At 42.3% G+C, this 13,321-nt stretch overlaps 1 protein-coding gene across 1 annotated transcript in view; it reads right to left on the bottom strand.

Moving 5' to 3' along the window:
* Positions 1 to 13,032, bottom strand: part of CLDN16 (claudin 16) — a 179,061-nt gene extending 166,029 nt beyond the window's left edge. Inside the window, exon 1 of the mRNA XM_069768042.1 lies at positions 12,889 to 13,032. Within this exon, the coding sequence (XP_069624143.1) occupies positions 12,889 to 13,032 (144 nt within the window). The remainder of the gene's footprint in view (positions 1 to 12,888) is intronic.
* Positions 13,033 to 13,321: the final 289 nt, after the last annotated feature.

Genomic DNA, 13,321 nt, shown 5'->3' with positions numbered 1-13,321 from the left:
TTTGGCATATTCCACCCTACTAATGTTAGTAGTGTGTATATGCAAAATTTGGCCGGTCTAGCTATTAAATTAAAGGGTTAAATGGCGAAAAAAATTGGTGTGCGCTCCCGCGCAATTTTCTCCGCCAGAGTAGTAAAGCCAGTGACTGAGGGCAGATATTAATAGCCTGGAGAGGGTCCATGGTTATTGCCCCTTCCCCCCCCCCCCCGGCTAAAAACATCTGCCCTCAGCCACCCCAAAAAAGGCACATCTGGAAGATGCGCCTATTCTGGCACTTGGTCACTGTCTTCCCATTCCCGTGTAGCGGTGGGATATGGGGCAATGAAGGGTTAATGCCACCTTGCTATTGTAAGGTGACATTAAGCCAAATTAATAATGGAGAGGCGTCGATTATGATACCTATCCATTATTAATCCAATAGTAGTAAAGGGTTAAAAAAACACAAACACATTATTAAAAAGTAGGGGTTAAAATATTCTACGTGTGCACAGCCGCAACACACACAAGGATCGCCTGTTTGTTAACCGCGGGGACTTGAATATAATTTTTGAGCATGCAAAAGATACTCGGTTAGTACACGAGCATGCTCGGATAACATCTTATCCAAGCACGTTGTCTCATCACTATAAACAATCTTTAATTTATTTGAGATCACTCTAGAATGATTTTGATGAAGCTTTAAGAAATAATGTAGGACATTAAAGATAAAATGGGATTGGAAAAATATGACTGCTTTTTTTCCAGAATCACACCACATCTGTCCAGGAGTTGTGTCTGGTACTGAAGCATAGTGCCATTGAAGTGAATGAGACTGAGCTGCAATACTATACATAGCCTACGAACAGATGTGATACTGTTTTAGAAAGAAAGCGGCCATGTTTTTAAAATCCTGAACATCCCCTTTAAGAAGAATGATGACATTACACAAAATTATCCTGAGATTATTCTGAGATCTTTCATACACAAACGCATCTCCACTTTTAACGATTTCATACGCTTTGCTGATATGATGGAACTCTTACTGTAGGGATCTTAATTCAGCTCATTATTATAGTTTTATATTAATTTTTATCACTAATGAGCAGAATTAAGTCTACTGACTCACAGCTGCTGCTGATGCATACAGCGATAGGGTTTATTGTATCACGTATTCTTACCTGTAGCGGCCAATCTAAATCATACTGCTCCTGTTATTCACAATATGATGTCCCCACAGTCCCCCCACACAGTATGATGTCCCCAAACAGCCCCTTAAACAGTATTATGTCCTCTCACACAGTATGTCGCCACAGAGCACCCAAAGCAGTAGGATGCCCACACACAGCCTTGTTACACAGAATGACAACCCTACACAGTCCTCCTTCACAGCATAGTGTCCCCTCAAACAGTATCATATACCCTCACACAGCCCCTTTAAATAGTATTATGTCCCTAGACAGCTCCCATGCGGAATAATGTTCCTGTAAAACCCCATTGTACAATATATTTTCCCACATAGCCCCCTTGCACAGTATGATATTTCCCCACATAGCCTCTTTCACAGTACTATGCACCCGTACGTTCTTCTTGCACAGTATTATTTTTCAACACAGCCCTCTTGCACAGTATTATGTCTCTACACAGCCCTATTTCACAGTATTATGTCCCCACATTTTGCCACAATTTACTGTCAATAAAAAATAATAAAAATACTCACTTAACCCCGTTCCCCCGCTATTCCGGTCTGCTCTGTCTTCTGAGGCATAGGTGGCTTGATATAGTGATGTCATCATGCCCGAAGCCCTCTTAGACAGACGGGCTCAATTGTTTCAGCTGGAGCTGATTGCTCCTTGTCCCATCATTTCTTTCCTGAAGATGCAGAATCCAGTGAAACTGAGACTCCAGGTGGCTGAGTGTGTGAGTATCCTTGGCTGCCCCGGTCCACGAGACTCACCAGAATAGCCAAAGTTCTGCATGTGGCCCAGGTCCTTAACTGCAAGGTAGCAATAGAAGGAATTGCTTTTCCAAACAAATTATTTAAATCAAGTACCAAGCAAATGTTCTGTGTTATTTACAGAAATTTCATACAGACCCCCACAGGGAGAATTATGGTGGGTGTCCCAACCCACAGAACCCCCTACGGATTTTATGTTGTGAAATGGATATGGAAATAGTGCTGTCTAAGTATTGCCACAATATTTGCCCAAACATTATTGAAGATGAGGATTTATGACAAATATTGCACAGATGGGTTACCCATACACCTTACAATGAAACTGAGAAGCTCCACATGTCAAGCATTAAAGTATTCTGTATATAGAGTGATATGGAGACACTTGGATCGATGATTCCATCACTTGTACCATTTCTACAGCACTTTATAAACCATGGTATTTGGAGTGTTTTTGAGTCCTATGACATTTTCCTGTAAGTGAAATGAGCAATTTCACCGAAAGTTCATTTTTAAAGTAACTTTAAACGGTCATCAAAGCAGTTACTTCATATCCATTTCCCTCTTTCATTTAATTTTTCTTGACTTTCTAAAACCTTTAAACAAAAGCGATATGTAATTTTTATTAGGAAAAAAGTGATCCAAGAGAAAGGATTTACCAAAATATTTGGGAACATTATTTTGGGGTTATAATGAAAAAGACAAGCCTTAAAAATGTGAATCTAATAATATGCTGCATTTTCAGAGAAACTCCTGGTTTGTTCCATATTGTAACAACAGCCGCAAAACCTTTTAGATTAAGTAGATAAGACCTGCATCAGGATATAACATTGTTTTGAAATGTGATCTCTTATTTTCTCTGGATTATGGAGCTGAGTTTCACTGAAAAAACAAGAGTTCAGCATTCTTTGATTATTATCATATCCTTTGAAAGCATTGTTGTACATTATGGATAGATAGATAAATAAATGAAGACCGGAGGAGAGTGACATTCTGATTTTATTTAGCTTACAACGTACCCATGTTGCTTTTCTGTTTAACCGTTCAGTAACACTAACATAAAATAGCTATATTTATGATAAAATTCTACTAAGCTAGCATACTGTGCTTTTATTTGTTGCTGTAAGCTTTAAAGCCAATGCAAATACTTGCCTCATATGCATAAATACTGAGACGTTCAGAAAATTTGCATCAAAATGTCATGTCTATAAATGCATGACTTTCCATATTAAAGAACTATGCAATTAGTGTTGGACTGGGGTGCCACGGGCCCACCAGTAACCAACTCCAGGACCCCCACATTTCATCTGTGTGCAAATGTGACATTATCCTCAATCACAAATGTATATAACAATGAACTGGATAGATTGTTAAATGAATAAGATGTCGCCTTTGTCTATACATAGTGATTCAAGTATATAGTGTCAAGTACTGCTCATATAAGATGGTGGTGGCCCAATGTTGCTTAGGGGCCCACCGGAGGATTCTCCTGTTCTCCTGTGGGCTAGTCCAAGCTTGTGTGCATTGGAGTGGAGCACACAAATTATGTATGGAGAAGAAAAAGTCCTGCTGTTAATATAAGAAACTGTTCTTCACTTGAACAGTACCTAAACATCGGAACACCCTACCGAAAGAGGCCATATTAAAGTGGTTGTCCAGAATCAGCACCCCAAATTAAACAGCTCTTATATCTTCCTGTAGTGGCTGAATGAAAACAATGTATAAAGCCAGAATAGAGCTGCTCCCTACATTGTCTGACGTGCTGCACCTTGTCTGTAATTAAAGTGAATGAGAGATAAGGTGCAGGGTCTGAGAGCGGCAACTAAACTAAAATGTAAATATTCACGATATTCCTTATTAGTGCACTGTTTCCATCCAGATGCCACTGCAACAGATAACAGTAGATCAATGGAGGTGCAAGGTATCTATCCAGGACCGACCTGATATTTATAACTTACCCTATTCAAAGATCATTAATATGTTAGTTCCAGACAACCCCTTTGTGAAGATCTGAGGTTGTGGGTTATAAAATTCACCAAGGCAGGTTAACGACGCAACTATTTTTATTCCATGCATCCATGGTTGCACAACAAATCCAGGTAGATGGCCAAAATACAATGTCCTCAGTGCACAAGTTCCCAATCTGAGATCGGTAGAGATCGGCAGTTCCACTGGCCCCTTACCAGGCGATATCCACTGTTTCCCAATTTTTGGTTTGCCAACAGCTTTTGGTATCTACAGCTGGTACAGAGTGCAGTCAAAGGCAATGTTCCTCCAGACGATGGATATCACGACTGTAGCTCATCGATACCCTTCCAGCCAACAATCAATCTCAAAATCTCCATAGATCATCCATCCATTCCAGCTTCAATCCTCTCCCTTCAAAGTCCCTACAACAACTGCCTGATTCAACCCTGTGTCTCTTATTTCCCTTCCTCTTAAACAATTTTCTTTAGCTCACACAACAAAGCATATTCCATCACCTGGCTTGCATGTGAGACTGTTATGACCTGGTGGTCAGGACAATAATGGACCTGGTGGTTTAGAGCACACGGAATGACCTGATAGTTACTGATAATAAGGACGAGCTCTGGGACGTGGGAACTCTACTGACCGCAATCCCTAATCCTATCACGCACACTAGAAATAGCCGTGGATTGCTCCTAACGCTCCCTATGCAACTCGGCACAGCCTAAGGAACTAGCTAGCCCTGAAGATAGAAAAATAAAGCCTACCTTGCCTCAGAGAAATTCCCCAAAGAAAAAGGCAGCCCCTCACATATAATGACTGTGAGTAAAGATGAAAATACAAACACAGAGATGAAATAGATTTAGCAAAGTGAGGCCCGACTAACTGAACAGACTGAGGATAGGAAAGGTTGCTTTGCGGTCAGAACAAAAACCTACAAAAAGACCACGCGGAGGGCGTAAAAAGACCCTCCGCACCGACTCACGGTGCGGAGGCGCTCCCTCTGCGTCCCAAAGCTTCCAGCAAGCAAGACAACAATAAAAAATAGCAAGCTGGACAGAAAAATAGCAAACCAAAGAAAAACAAGCAGGAACTTAACTTCTGCTGGGAAGACAGGTCACAAGAACGATCCAGGAGTGAACTAGACCAATACTGGAACATTGACAGGTGGCATGGAGCAAAGATCCAAGTGGAGCTACATAGAGCAGCCAGCTAACGAATTAACCTCGTCACCTGTGGAAGGAAACTCAGAAACACCCACCAGCGGAAGTCCATGGACAGAACCAGCCGAAGTACCATTCATGACCACAGGAGGGAGCCCGACAACAGAATTCACAACAGTACCCCCCCCCCTTGAGGAGGGGTCACCGAACCCTCACCAGAGCCCCCAAGCCGACCAGGATGAGCCAAATGAAAAGCACGAACCAGATCGGCAGCATGATCATCAGAGGCAAAAACCCAGGAATTATCTTCCTGACCATAACCCTTCCACTTGACCAGGTACTGGAGTTTCCGTCTCGAAATACGAGAATCCAAAACCTTCTCCACCACATACTCCAACTCCCCCTCAACCAACACCGGGGCAGGAGGATCAACGGATGGAACCACAGGCGCCACGTATCTCCGCAAAAACGACCTATGGAACACAATATGGATGGCAAAAGAAGCAGGAAGGGCCAAACAAAATGACACAAGATTGATAACCTCAGAAATCTTATACGGACCAATGAAACGAGGCTTAAACTTAGGAGAGGAAACCTTCATAGGAACATAATGAGACGACAACAAAACCAAATCCCCAACACAAAGTCGGGGACCCACACAGCGCCGGCGGTTAGCGAAACGTTGAGCCTTCTTCTGGGACAATGTCAAATTGTCCACCACATGAGTCCAAATCTGCTGCAACCTATCCACCACAGTATCTACACCAGGACAGTCCGAAGACTCAACCTGCCCTGAAGAGAAACGAGGATGGAAACCAGAATTGCAGAAAAACGGCGAAACCAAAGTAGCCGAGCTGGCCCGATTATTAAGGGCGAACTCAGCCAACGGCAAAAAGGACACCCAATCATCCTGATCAGCAGAAACAAAGCATCTCAGATATGTTTCCAAAGTTTGATTAGTTCGTTCGGTTTGGTCATTTGTCTGAGGATGGAAAGCCGAGGAAAAAGACAAATCAATGCCCATCCTAGCACAAAAGGATCGCCAAAACCTCGAAACAAACTGGGAACATCTGTCAGAAACGATGTTCTCCGGGATACCATGTAAACGAACCACATGCTGGAAAAATAATGGCACCAAATCAGAGGAGGAAGGCAATTTAGACAAAGGTACCAAATGGACCATCTTAGAAAAGCGATCACAAACCACCCAAATGACTGACATCGTTTGAGAGACAGGGAGATCCGAAATAAAATCCATAGAAATATATGTGTCATGGGCCTCTTCGGGACCGGCAAGGGCAAAAGCAACCCACTGGCACGAGAACAGCAGGGCTTAGCCCGAGCACAAGTCCCACAGGACTGCACAAAAGAACGCACATCCCGTGACAAAGACGGCCACCAAAAGGATCTAGCCACCAAATCTCTGGTACCAAAGATTCCAGGATGCCCAGCCAACACTGAACAATGAATCTCAGAGATAACTCTACTAGTCCATCTATCAGGGACAAACAGTTTCTCCGCTGGGCAACGGTCAGGTCTATCAGCCTGAAATTTTTGCAGCACCCGCCGCAAATCAGGGGAGATGGCAGACAAAATACCCCCTCTTTGAGAATACCCGCCGGCTCAGGAACACCCGGAGAGTCAGGCACAAAACTCCTTGACAGGGCATCAGCCTTCACATTCTTAGAGCCCGAAAGGTACGAAACCACAAAATCAAAACGGGAGAAAAATAACAACCATCGAGCCTGTCTCGGATTCAACCGTTTGGCAGACTCAAGATAAGTCAAATTCTTGTGATCTGTCAAGACCACCACGCGATGCTTGGCTCCTTCAAGCCAATGACGCCACTCCTCGAATGCCCACTACATGGCCAACAACTCTCGATTACCAACATCATAATTACGCTCAGCAGGCAAAAACTTTCTAGAAAAGAAAGCACATGGCTTCATCACCGAGCCATCAGAACTTCTTTGCGACAAAACAGCCCCTGCTCCAATCTCAGAAGCAGAAACGGGAGCGAAACATCTGGCTGGCACAACACAGGGGCAGAAGAAAAACGACGCTTCAACTCCTGAAAAGCCTCTACAGCTGCAGAAGACCAATTGACCACATCATCACCCTTCTTGGTCAAATCAGTCAACGGTTTAGCAACACTAGAAAAATTAGCGATGAAGCGCCGTTAAAAATTAGCAAAGCCCAGGAACTTTTGCAGGCTCTTTACAGATGTCGGGTGAGTCCAATCGTAAATGGCCTGGACTTTAACAGGGTCCATCTCGATAGTAGAAGGGGAAAAAATGAACCCCAAAAATGAAACCTGATCTCCAAAGAGACACTTTGACCCCTTCACAAACAAGGAATTCGCACGAAGGAGCTGGAACACCATTCTGACCTGCTTCACATGAGACTCCCAATCATCCGAAAAGACCAAAATATCATCCAAATACACAATCAGGAATTTATCAAGGTACTCTCGGAAGATGTCATGCATAAAGGACTGAAATACTGATGGAGCATTGGAAAGCCCGAATGGCATAACCAGGTACTCAAAATGGCCCTCGGGCGTATTAAATGCTGTTTTCCATTCATCGCCTTGTTTAATACGCACAAGATTATACGCCCCTCGAAGATCTATCTTGGTGAACCAACTAGCCCCTTTAATACGAGCAAACAAATCAGACAGCAACGGCAAAGGATACTGAAATTTGACTGTAATTTTATTAAGAAGGCGGTAATCAATACAAGGTCTCAAAGAACCATCCTTCTTGGCCACAAAAAAGAACCCTGCTCCTAACGGTGATGACGACGGGCGAATATGGCCTTTCTCCAAGGATTCCTTTATATAACTCCGCATAGCGGCGTGTTCTGGCACAGATAAATTGAACAATCGGCCCTTAGGAAACTTACTACCAGGAATCAAATTAATTGCACAATCGCAATCCCTATGAGGAGGTAGGGCACTGGCTTTGGGCTAATCAAATACATCCCGGTAATCCGACAAAAACTCTGGAACTTCAGAAGGAGTGGAAGACGAAATAGACAAAAATGGAACATCACCATGTACCCCCTGGCAACCCCAGCTGGACACAGACATAGATTTCCAGTCCAATACTGGATTATGAACCTGTAGCCATGGCAACCCCAAAACGACCACATCATGCAGATTATGCAACACCAGAAAGCGGATATCCTCCTGATGTGCAGGAGCCATGCACATGGTCAATTGGGTCCAGTACTGAGGCTTATTCTTGGCCAAAGGCGTAGCATCAATTCCTCTCAATGGAATAGGATACTGCAAGGGCTCCAAGAAAAAAACACAGCGCCTAGCATACTCCAAGTCCATCAAATTCAGGGCAGCGCCTGAATCCACAAATGCCATAACAGAATAGGATGACAAAGAACAAATCAGAGTAACGGACAATAGAAATTTAGACTGAACCGTACCAATGGTGGCAGACCTAGCGAACCGCTTAATGCGCTTAGGACAATCGGAGATAGCATGAGTGGAATCACCACAGCAAAAACATAGACCATTCCGACGTCTGTGTTCTTGCCGTTCAGCCCTGGTCAAAGTCCTATCACATTGCATAGGCTCAGGCCCATGCTCAGATAGTACCGCCAAATGGTGCACAGCTTTACACTCACGCAAGCGTTGATCGATCTGAATGGCCAAAGACATAGACTCATTCAGACCAGCAGGCATGGGAAATCCCACCATGACATCCTTAAGGGCTTCAGAGAGACCCTTTCTGAAGATTGCTGCCAGGGCACATTCATTCCACTGAGTGAGCACAGACCACTTTCTAAACTTCTGACAATATATCTCCGCTTCATCCTGACCCTGACACAGAGCCAGCAAGATCTTCTCTGCCCGATCCACTGAATTAGGTTCGTCATAAAGCAATCCAAGCGCCAGGAAAAACGCATCAACATCACGCAATGCCGGATCTCCTGGCGCAAGGGAAAATGCCCAGTCTTGAGGGTCACCACGTAACAGAGAAATAATGATCTTTACTTGTTGAACAGGGTCACCTGAGGAGCGAGGTTTCAAGGCAAGAAACAATTTACAATTATTTTTGAAATTCAAGAACTTAGATCTATCACCAAAAAATAAATCAGGAATTGGAATCCTAGGCTCTGACATCGGATTCTGAACCACAAAATCTTGAATGTTTTGTACCCTTGTAGTGAGATTATCCATCCAAGAGGACAGACCTTGAATGTCCATGTTTACACCTGTGTCCTGAACCACCCAGAGGTAAAGGGGAAAAGAGAGACAAAACACACTGCAAAGAAAAAAAAATGGTCTCAGAACTTCTCTTATCCCTCTATTGAGATGCATTAGTACTTTTGGCCACCTGTACTGTTATGACCTGGTGGTCAGGACAATAATGGACCTGGTGGTTAAGAGCACACGGAATGACCTGATAGTTACTGATAATAAGGACGAGCTCTGGGACGTGGGAACTCTGCTGACCGCAATCCCTAAACCTATCAAACACACTAGAAATAGCCGTGGATTGCTCCTAACGCCCCCTATGCAACTCGGCACAGCCTAAGGAACTAGCTAGCCCTGAAGATAGAAAAATAAAGCCTACCTTGCCTCAGAGAAATTCCCCAAAGGAAAAGGCAGCCCCCCACATATAATGACTGTGAGTAAAGATGAAAATACAAACACAGAGATGAAATAGATTTAGCAAAGTGAGGCCCGACTAACTGAACAGACTGAGGATAGGAAAGGTTGCTTTGTGGTCAGCACAAAAACCTACAAAAAGACCACGCAGAGGGCGCAAAAAGACCCTCCGCACCGACTCGCAGTCCCTCTGCGTCCCAGAGCTTCCAGCAAGCAAGACAACAATATAAAATAGCAAGCTGGACAGAAAAATAGCAAACCAAAGAAAAACAAGCAGGAACTTAACTTCTGCTGGGAAGACAGGTCACAAGAACGATCCAGGAGTGAACTAGACCAATACTGGAACATTGACAGGTGGCATGGAGCAAAGATCCAAGTGGAGCTAAATAGAGCAGCCAGCTAACGAATTAACCTCGTCACCTGTGGAAGGAAACTCAGAAATACCCACCAGCGGAAGTCCATGGACAGAACCAGCCGAAGTACCATTCATGACCACAGGAGGGAGCCCGACAACAGAATTCATAACATGAGAACCCCTGTGGTGACAGCACCCCTGGGTCTACTATCTCCATCCATATAATGGGGCTAGACAGGTAGAGCAATGGATTGATTGGGTGATTGTTTTACATGTACCTTTGGCAATCTACTGTCTTGCCTTAAGGTACCGTCACACTGAACGATATCGCTAGCGATCCGTAATGTTGCAGCGTCCTGGCTAGCGATATCGTTGAGTTTGACAGGCAGCAGCGATCAGGATCCTGCTGTGCCATCGTTGGTCGGAGCAGAAAGTCCAGAACTTTATTTCGTCGCAGGACTCCCGCAGACATCGCTGAATCGGCGTGTGTGACGCCGATTTAGTCATGTCTTCACTGGTAACCAGGGTAAACATCGGGTTACTAAGCGCAGGGCCGCGCTTAGTAACCCGATGTTTACCCTGGTTACCAGTGTAAACGTACAAAAACCAAACACTACATACTTACATTCCGGCGTCTGTCCCCCGGCGCTGTGGTTCTCTGCACTGTGAGCGCTGCAGCGATCGGGATCGTTGTCTAGATCGCTGCAGCGTCGCTAAATGTGATGGTACCTTTAGGTTTACATATGATCTAGTCTGCTCCTCTTCCTCTGCTTACAGTCACTAAATGCAACAATGATTCATGAGGGTGAACCGACGAGCAAGAAAATCACTAATAAAACACAGCAAGAAAATCACAAATAAAACAACATGAAATGGTGCTCCATGCTGGAAAAAGTCTCTGCTGTACGTCCATTTGTCCTATAGTCTTTAGTAAGCGGCCATATCCTGACAAGCTTCAAGACATTAATGACAGCATTCAAAAAATGTCATAGACATTTATCTTATTTTCAGCAGTACATACATATATAATTAATTTTAAATAGATTCAGGGAAATTATCTTATTAGGAAAAAAATTTTCCTTCCTAATGCTACCTTCAAAGGTAGGTTTTTAGAATAGTTTATTTGTAGTTTTTTTGTCAGATACTATTGACATATGTTTATTTTCATATTTTTTCTTCCTTTGGAAAAATAGCAAAAAGAAATACCATACCAAGAGCTTGCTTTGTACTTGAAAAAAAATCCCAACATTCTAAGAACACACAAAGGCATATAAAAACACAACTATGCAATGTTTGTGTTGTGCTTGATAGTTTCCTATTAATATTAATAAAAGAGAAGATCTTACAGCGCTAACCAAGCTGCATAAAAAACTTCCTTTATTTCCAAAATTTGCACATATTGATAGAGAGTTACATGGAGTAGGACTGGGTAACAGCCGTTTCGCAGTCTCTTATGTTTCATCTAACCCTCTGTTAATTAGTTTCCTATTAACTAGCAGCTAATATCTCGCTGCAGTGTTTTGACCACAAAAACACACAAAAAAAACATGCATAGAAAGATGCAAAAACGTCTATTTTCTAAAAGTGTTGAGCAGGGCATCCTAAGAACAATTAATGTAACCCTACTAACTATTTCTTCATCAGTAATTGAAGTTTTCTAGCAAAAACCAGCAACGGAGTCAGCAGGAGATGTATCCATCCTTTATATATTCCATTCCTTTTGATTGGGATTTTTGGCTTTGGCTCAAAAAACTATAGTGGTATATTTTATTAAAACAAACCTGCATATAAAACCATCCTAAGGGTATGTGCATGCAACTCCTTTAAGATGCCATCAGAGTCAGTGGTCTATTTTTTAAAGCGTTTCACTGGTGGTTTTGCTGTTGCTTTTGCAGTGGCTCTTCCACTGGTATCCTTTTTTAATAATTTAATCTGCAACTAGCAAGCAGCTTCATGGCGGAAACATCCGAAAAATGAAGATGCTATTTATTTTACTTATTTAACTGTTTTATGGATTCTGAACTCGGAAATTGTTAAAAGACGGAGCAAACGACTGAATTTGTGCACAGCAATGTCACTTTTGCACTGCTGCACATTATGCTCATTTTTGTTGCAGTTTTACTGTGGTTTTTCAAGCGGATTCCAGGTGGAATCAGGGTGAAAAAGATGCTGTGTGCACATTCCCTTAGCCAAAATTACATGCAATTGCCCAGAGAGAATTGTTTTGCCATACGCTACATCAATCATATACGGTTTAGGTAGGTTACATTGAAAATGAACTTTTCTATATCTCCTTGTGACATCCCAATATCTACCTTCAACATTTTCTTACTTTACGAGACATTTTTAGGATTTCTGAAACCTTCACCATTTATAAATTGGCCTTGCAATGAACTTTTTAAACAAAATTAAGTTTTCTTTCACTAATTGACTATAGTAAATTCAGCACAAAATGCCATATTTTGTGTAGAAATGTTTTCAAGAACCATTTTACCAAGAATGCACTCTAATGCAAACTGTACTTTTAAAGACATGTCAGTAGTCTTCATGGGTCAGACAGCAAATAATTATACTGATAGACAGGATATGAGTTTTATTAGTTCTTATATTTAAGACCACATAACTCATGATGCAAAAAAAGTGAAAGGGTTTCAATGTCCAAAACACAGATAAATTGTATGCACTTTATTACTTATAGTAATTTCATGGCAGCGTATATTTAGAGAATGTTGTATTCACTGCATGTCATGCAATTACTTTTATAAAGAATTACTCTCCGTTATGAAAAACCAAGTTGATTATTCCTATTTCATATTTTTAAATGAGTATTATTATGTCTTACCTCCAGAGAGTCATCTGCGTTTTGCATCCAACAATCAGTCCAAGTGGCCACAATCAAAAAGCTGGCAGACACAAATGCTAGAAAAAAGCCAATGTACTGTAATAGGTTCCTCACTATGCCAAAACTGGCACTTGAGGTGTCCATATCATTAGACTAAATACATAGGGTGACAGATGAGAGATTAGGAAAAAACTTTACAGGGTATAACTGTTGCTGTGTCCCACACAAAAAAAATTACTTCTAGAAAAGATACTGCGTAAGAAGCTCTATGACGTCAAAGAAGGCTATGGATAACAAGATGTAGGCAGCAACCTGTCACCTCAATCATGAGATTTCGAGTTTGAGAAGGAAATAGAAGCATAGATCACATTGAGCCATTGATATTTAGGCAAAGGGGAGTAGAATGGGGGATAAGTGAAAAGAAAGACATTCA

Source organism: Ranitomeya imitator, chromosome 5 (genome assembly GCF_032444005.1).
Source record: "Ranitomeya imitator isolate aRanImi1 chromosome 5, aRanImi1.pri, whole genome shotgun sequence".
Classification (NCBI taxonomy): domain Eukaryota; kingdom Metazoa; phylum Chordata; class Amphibia; order Anura; family Dendrobatidae; genus Ranitomeya; species Ranitomeya imitator.
The sequence above is the reverse complement of the archived record's forward strand: the minus strand, read 5'-3'. Positions and strand labels throughout refer to the sequence as shown.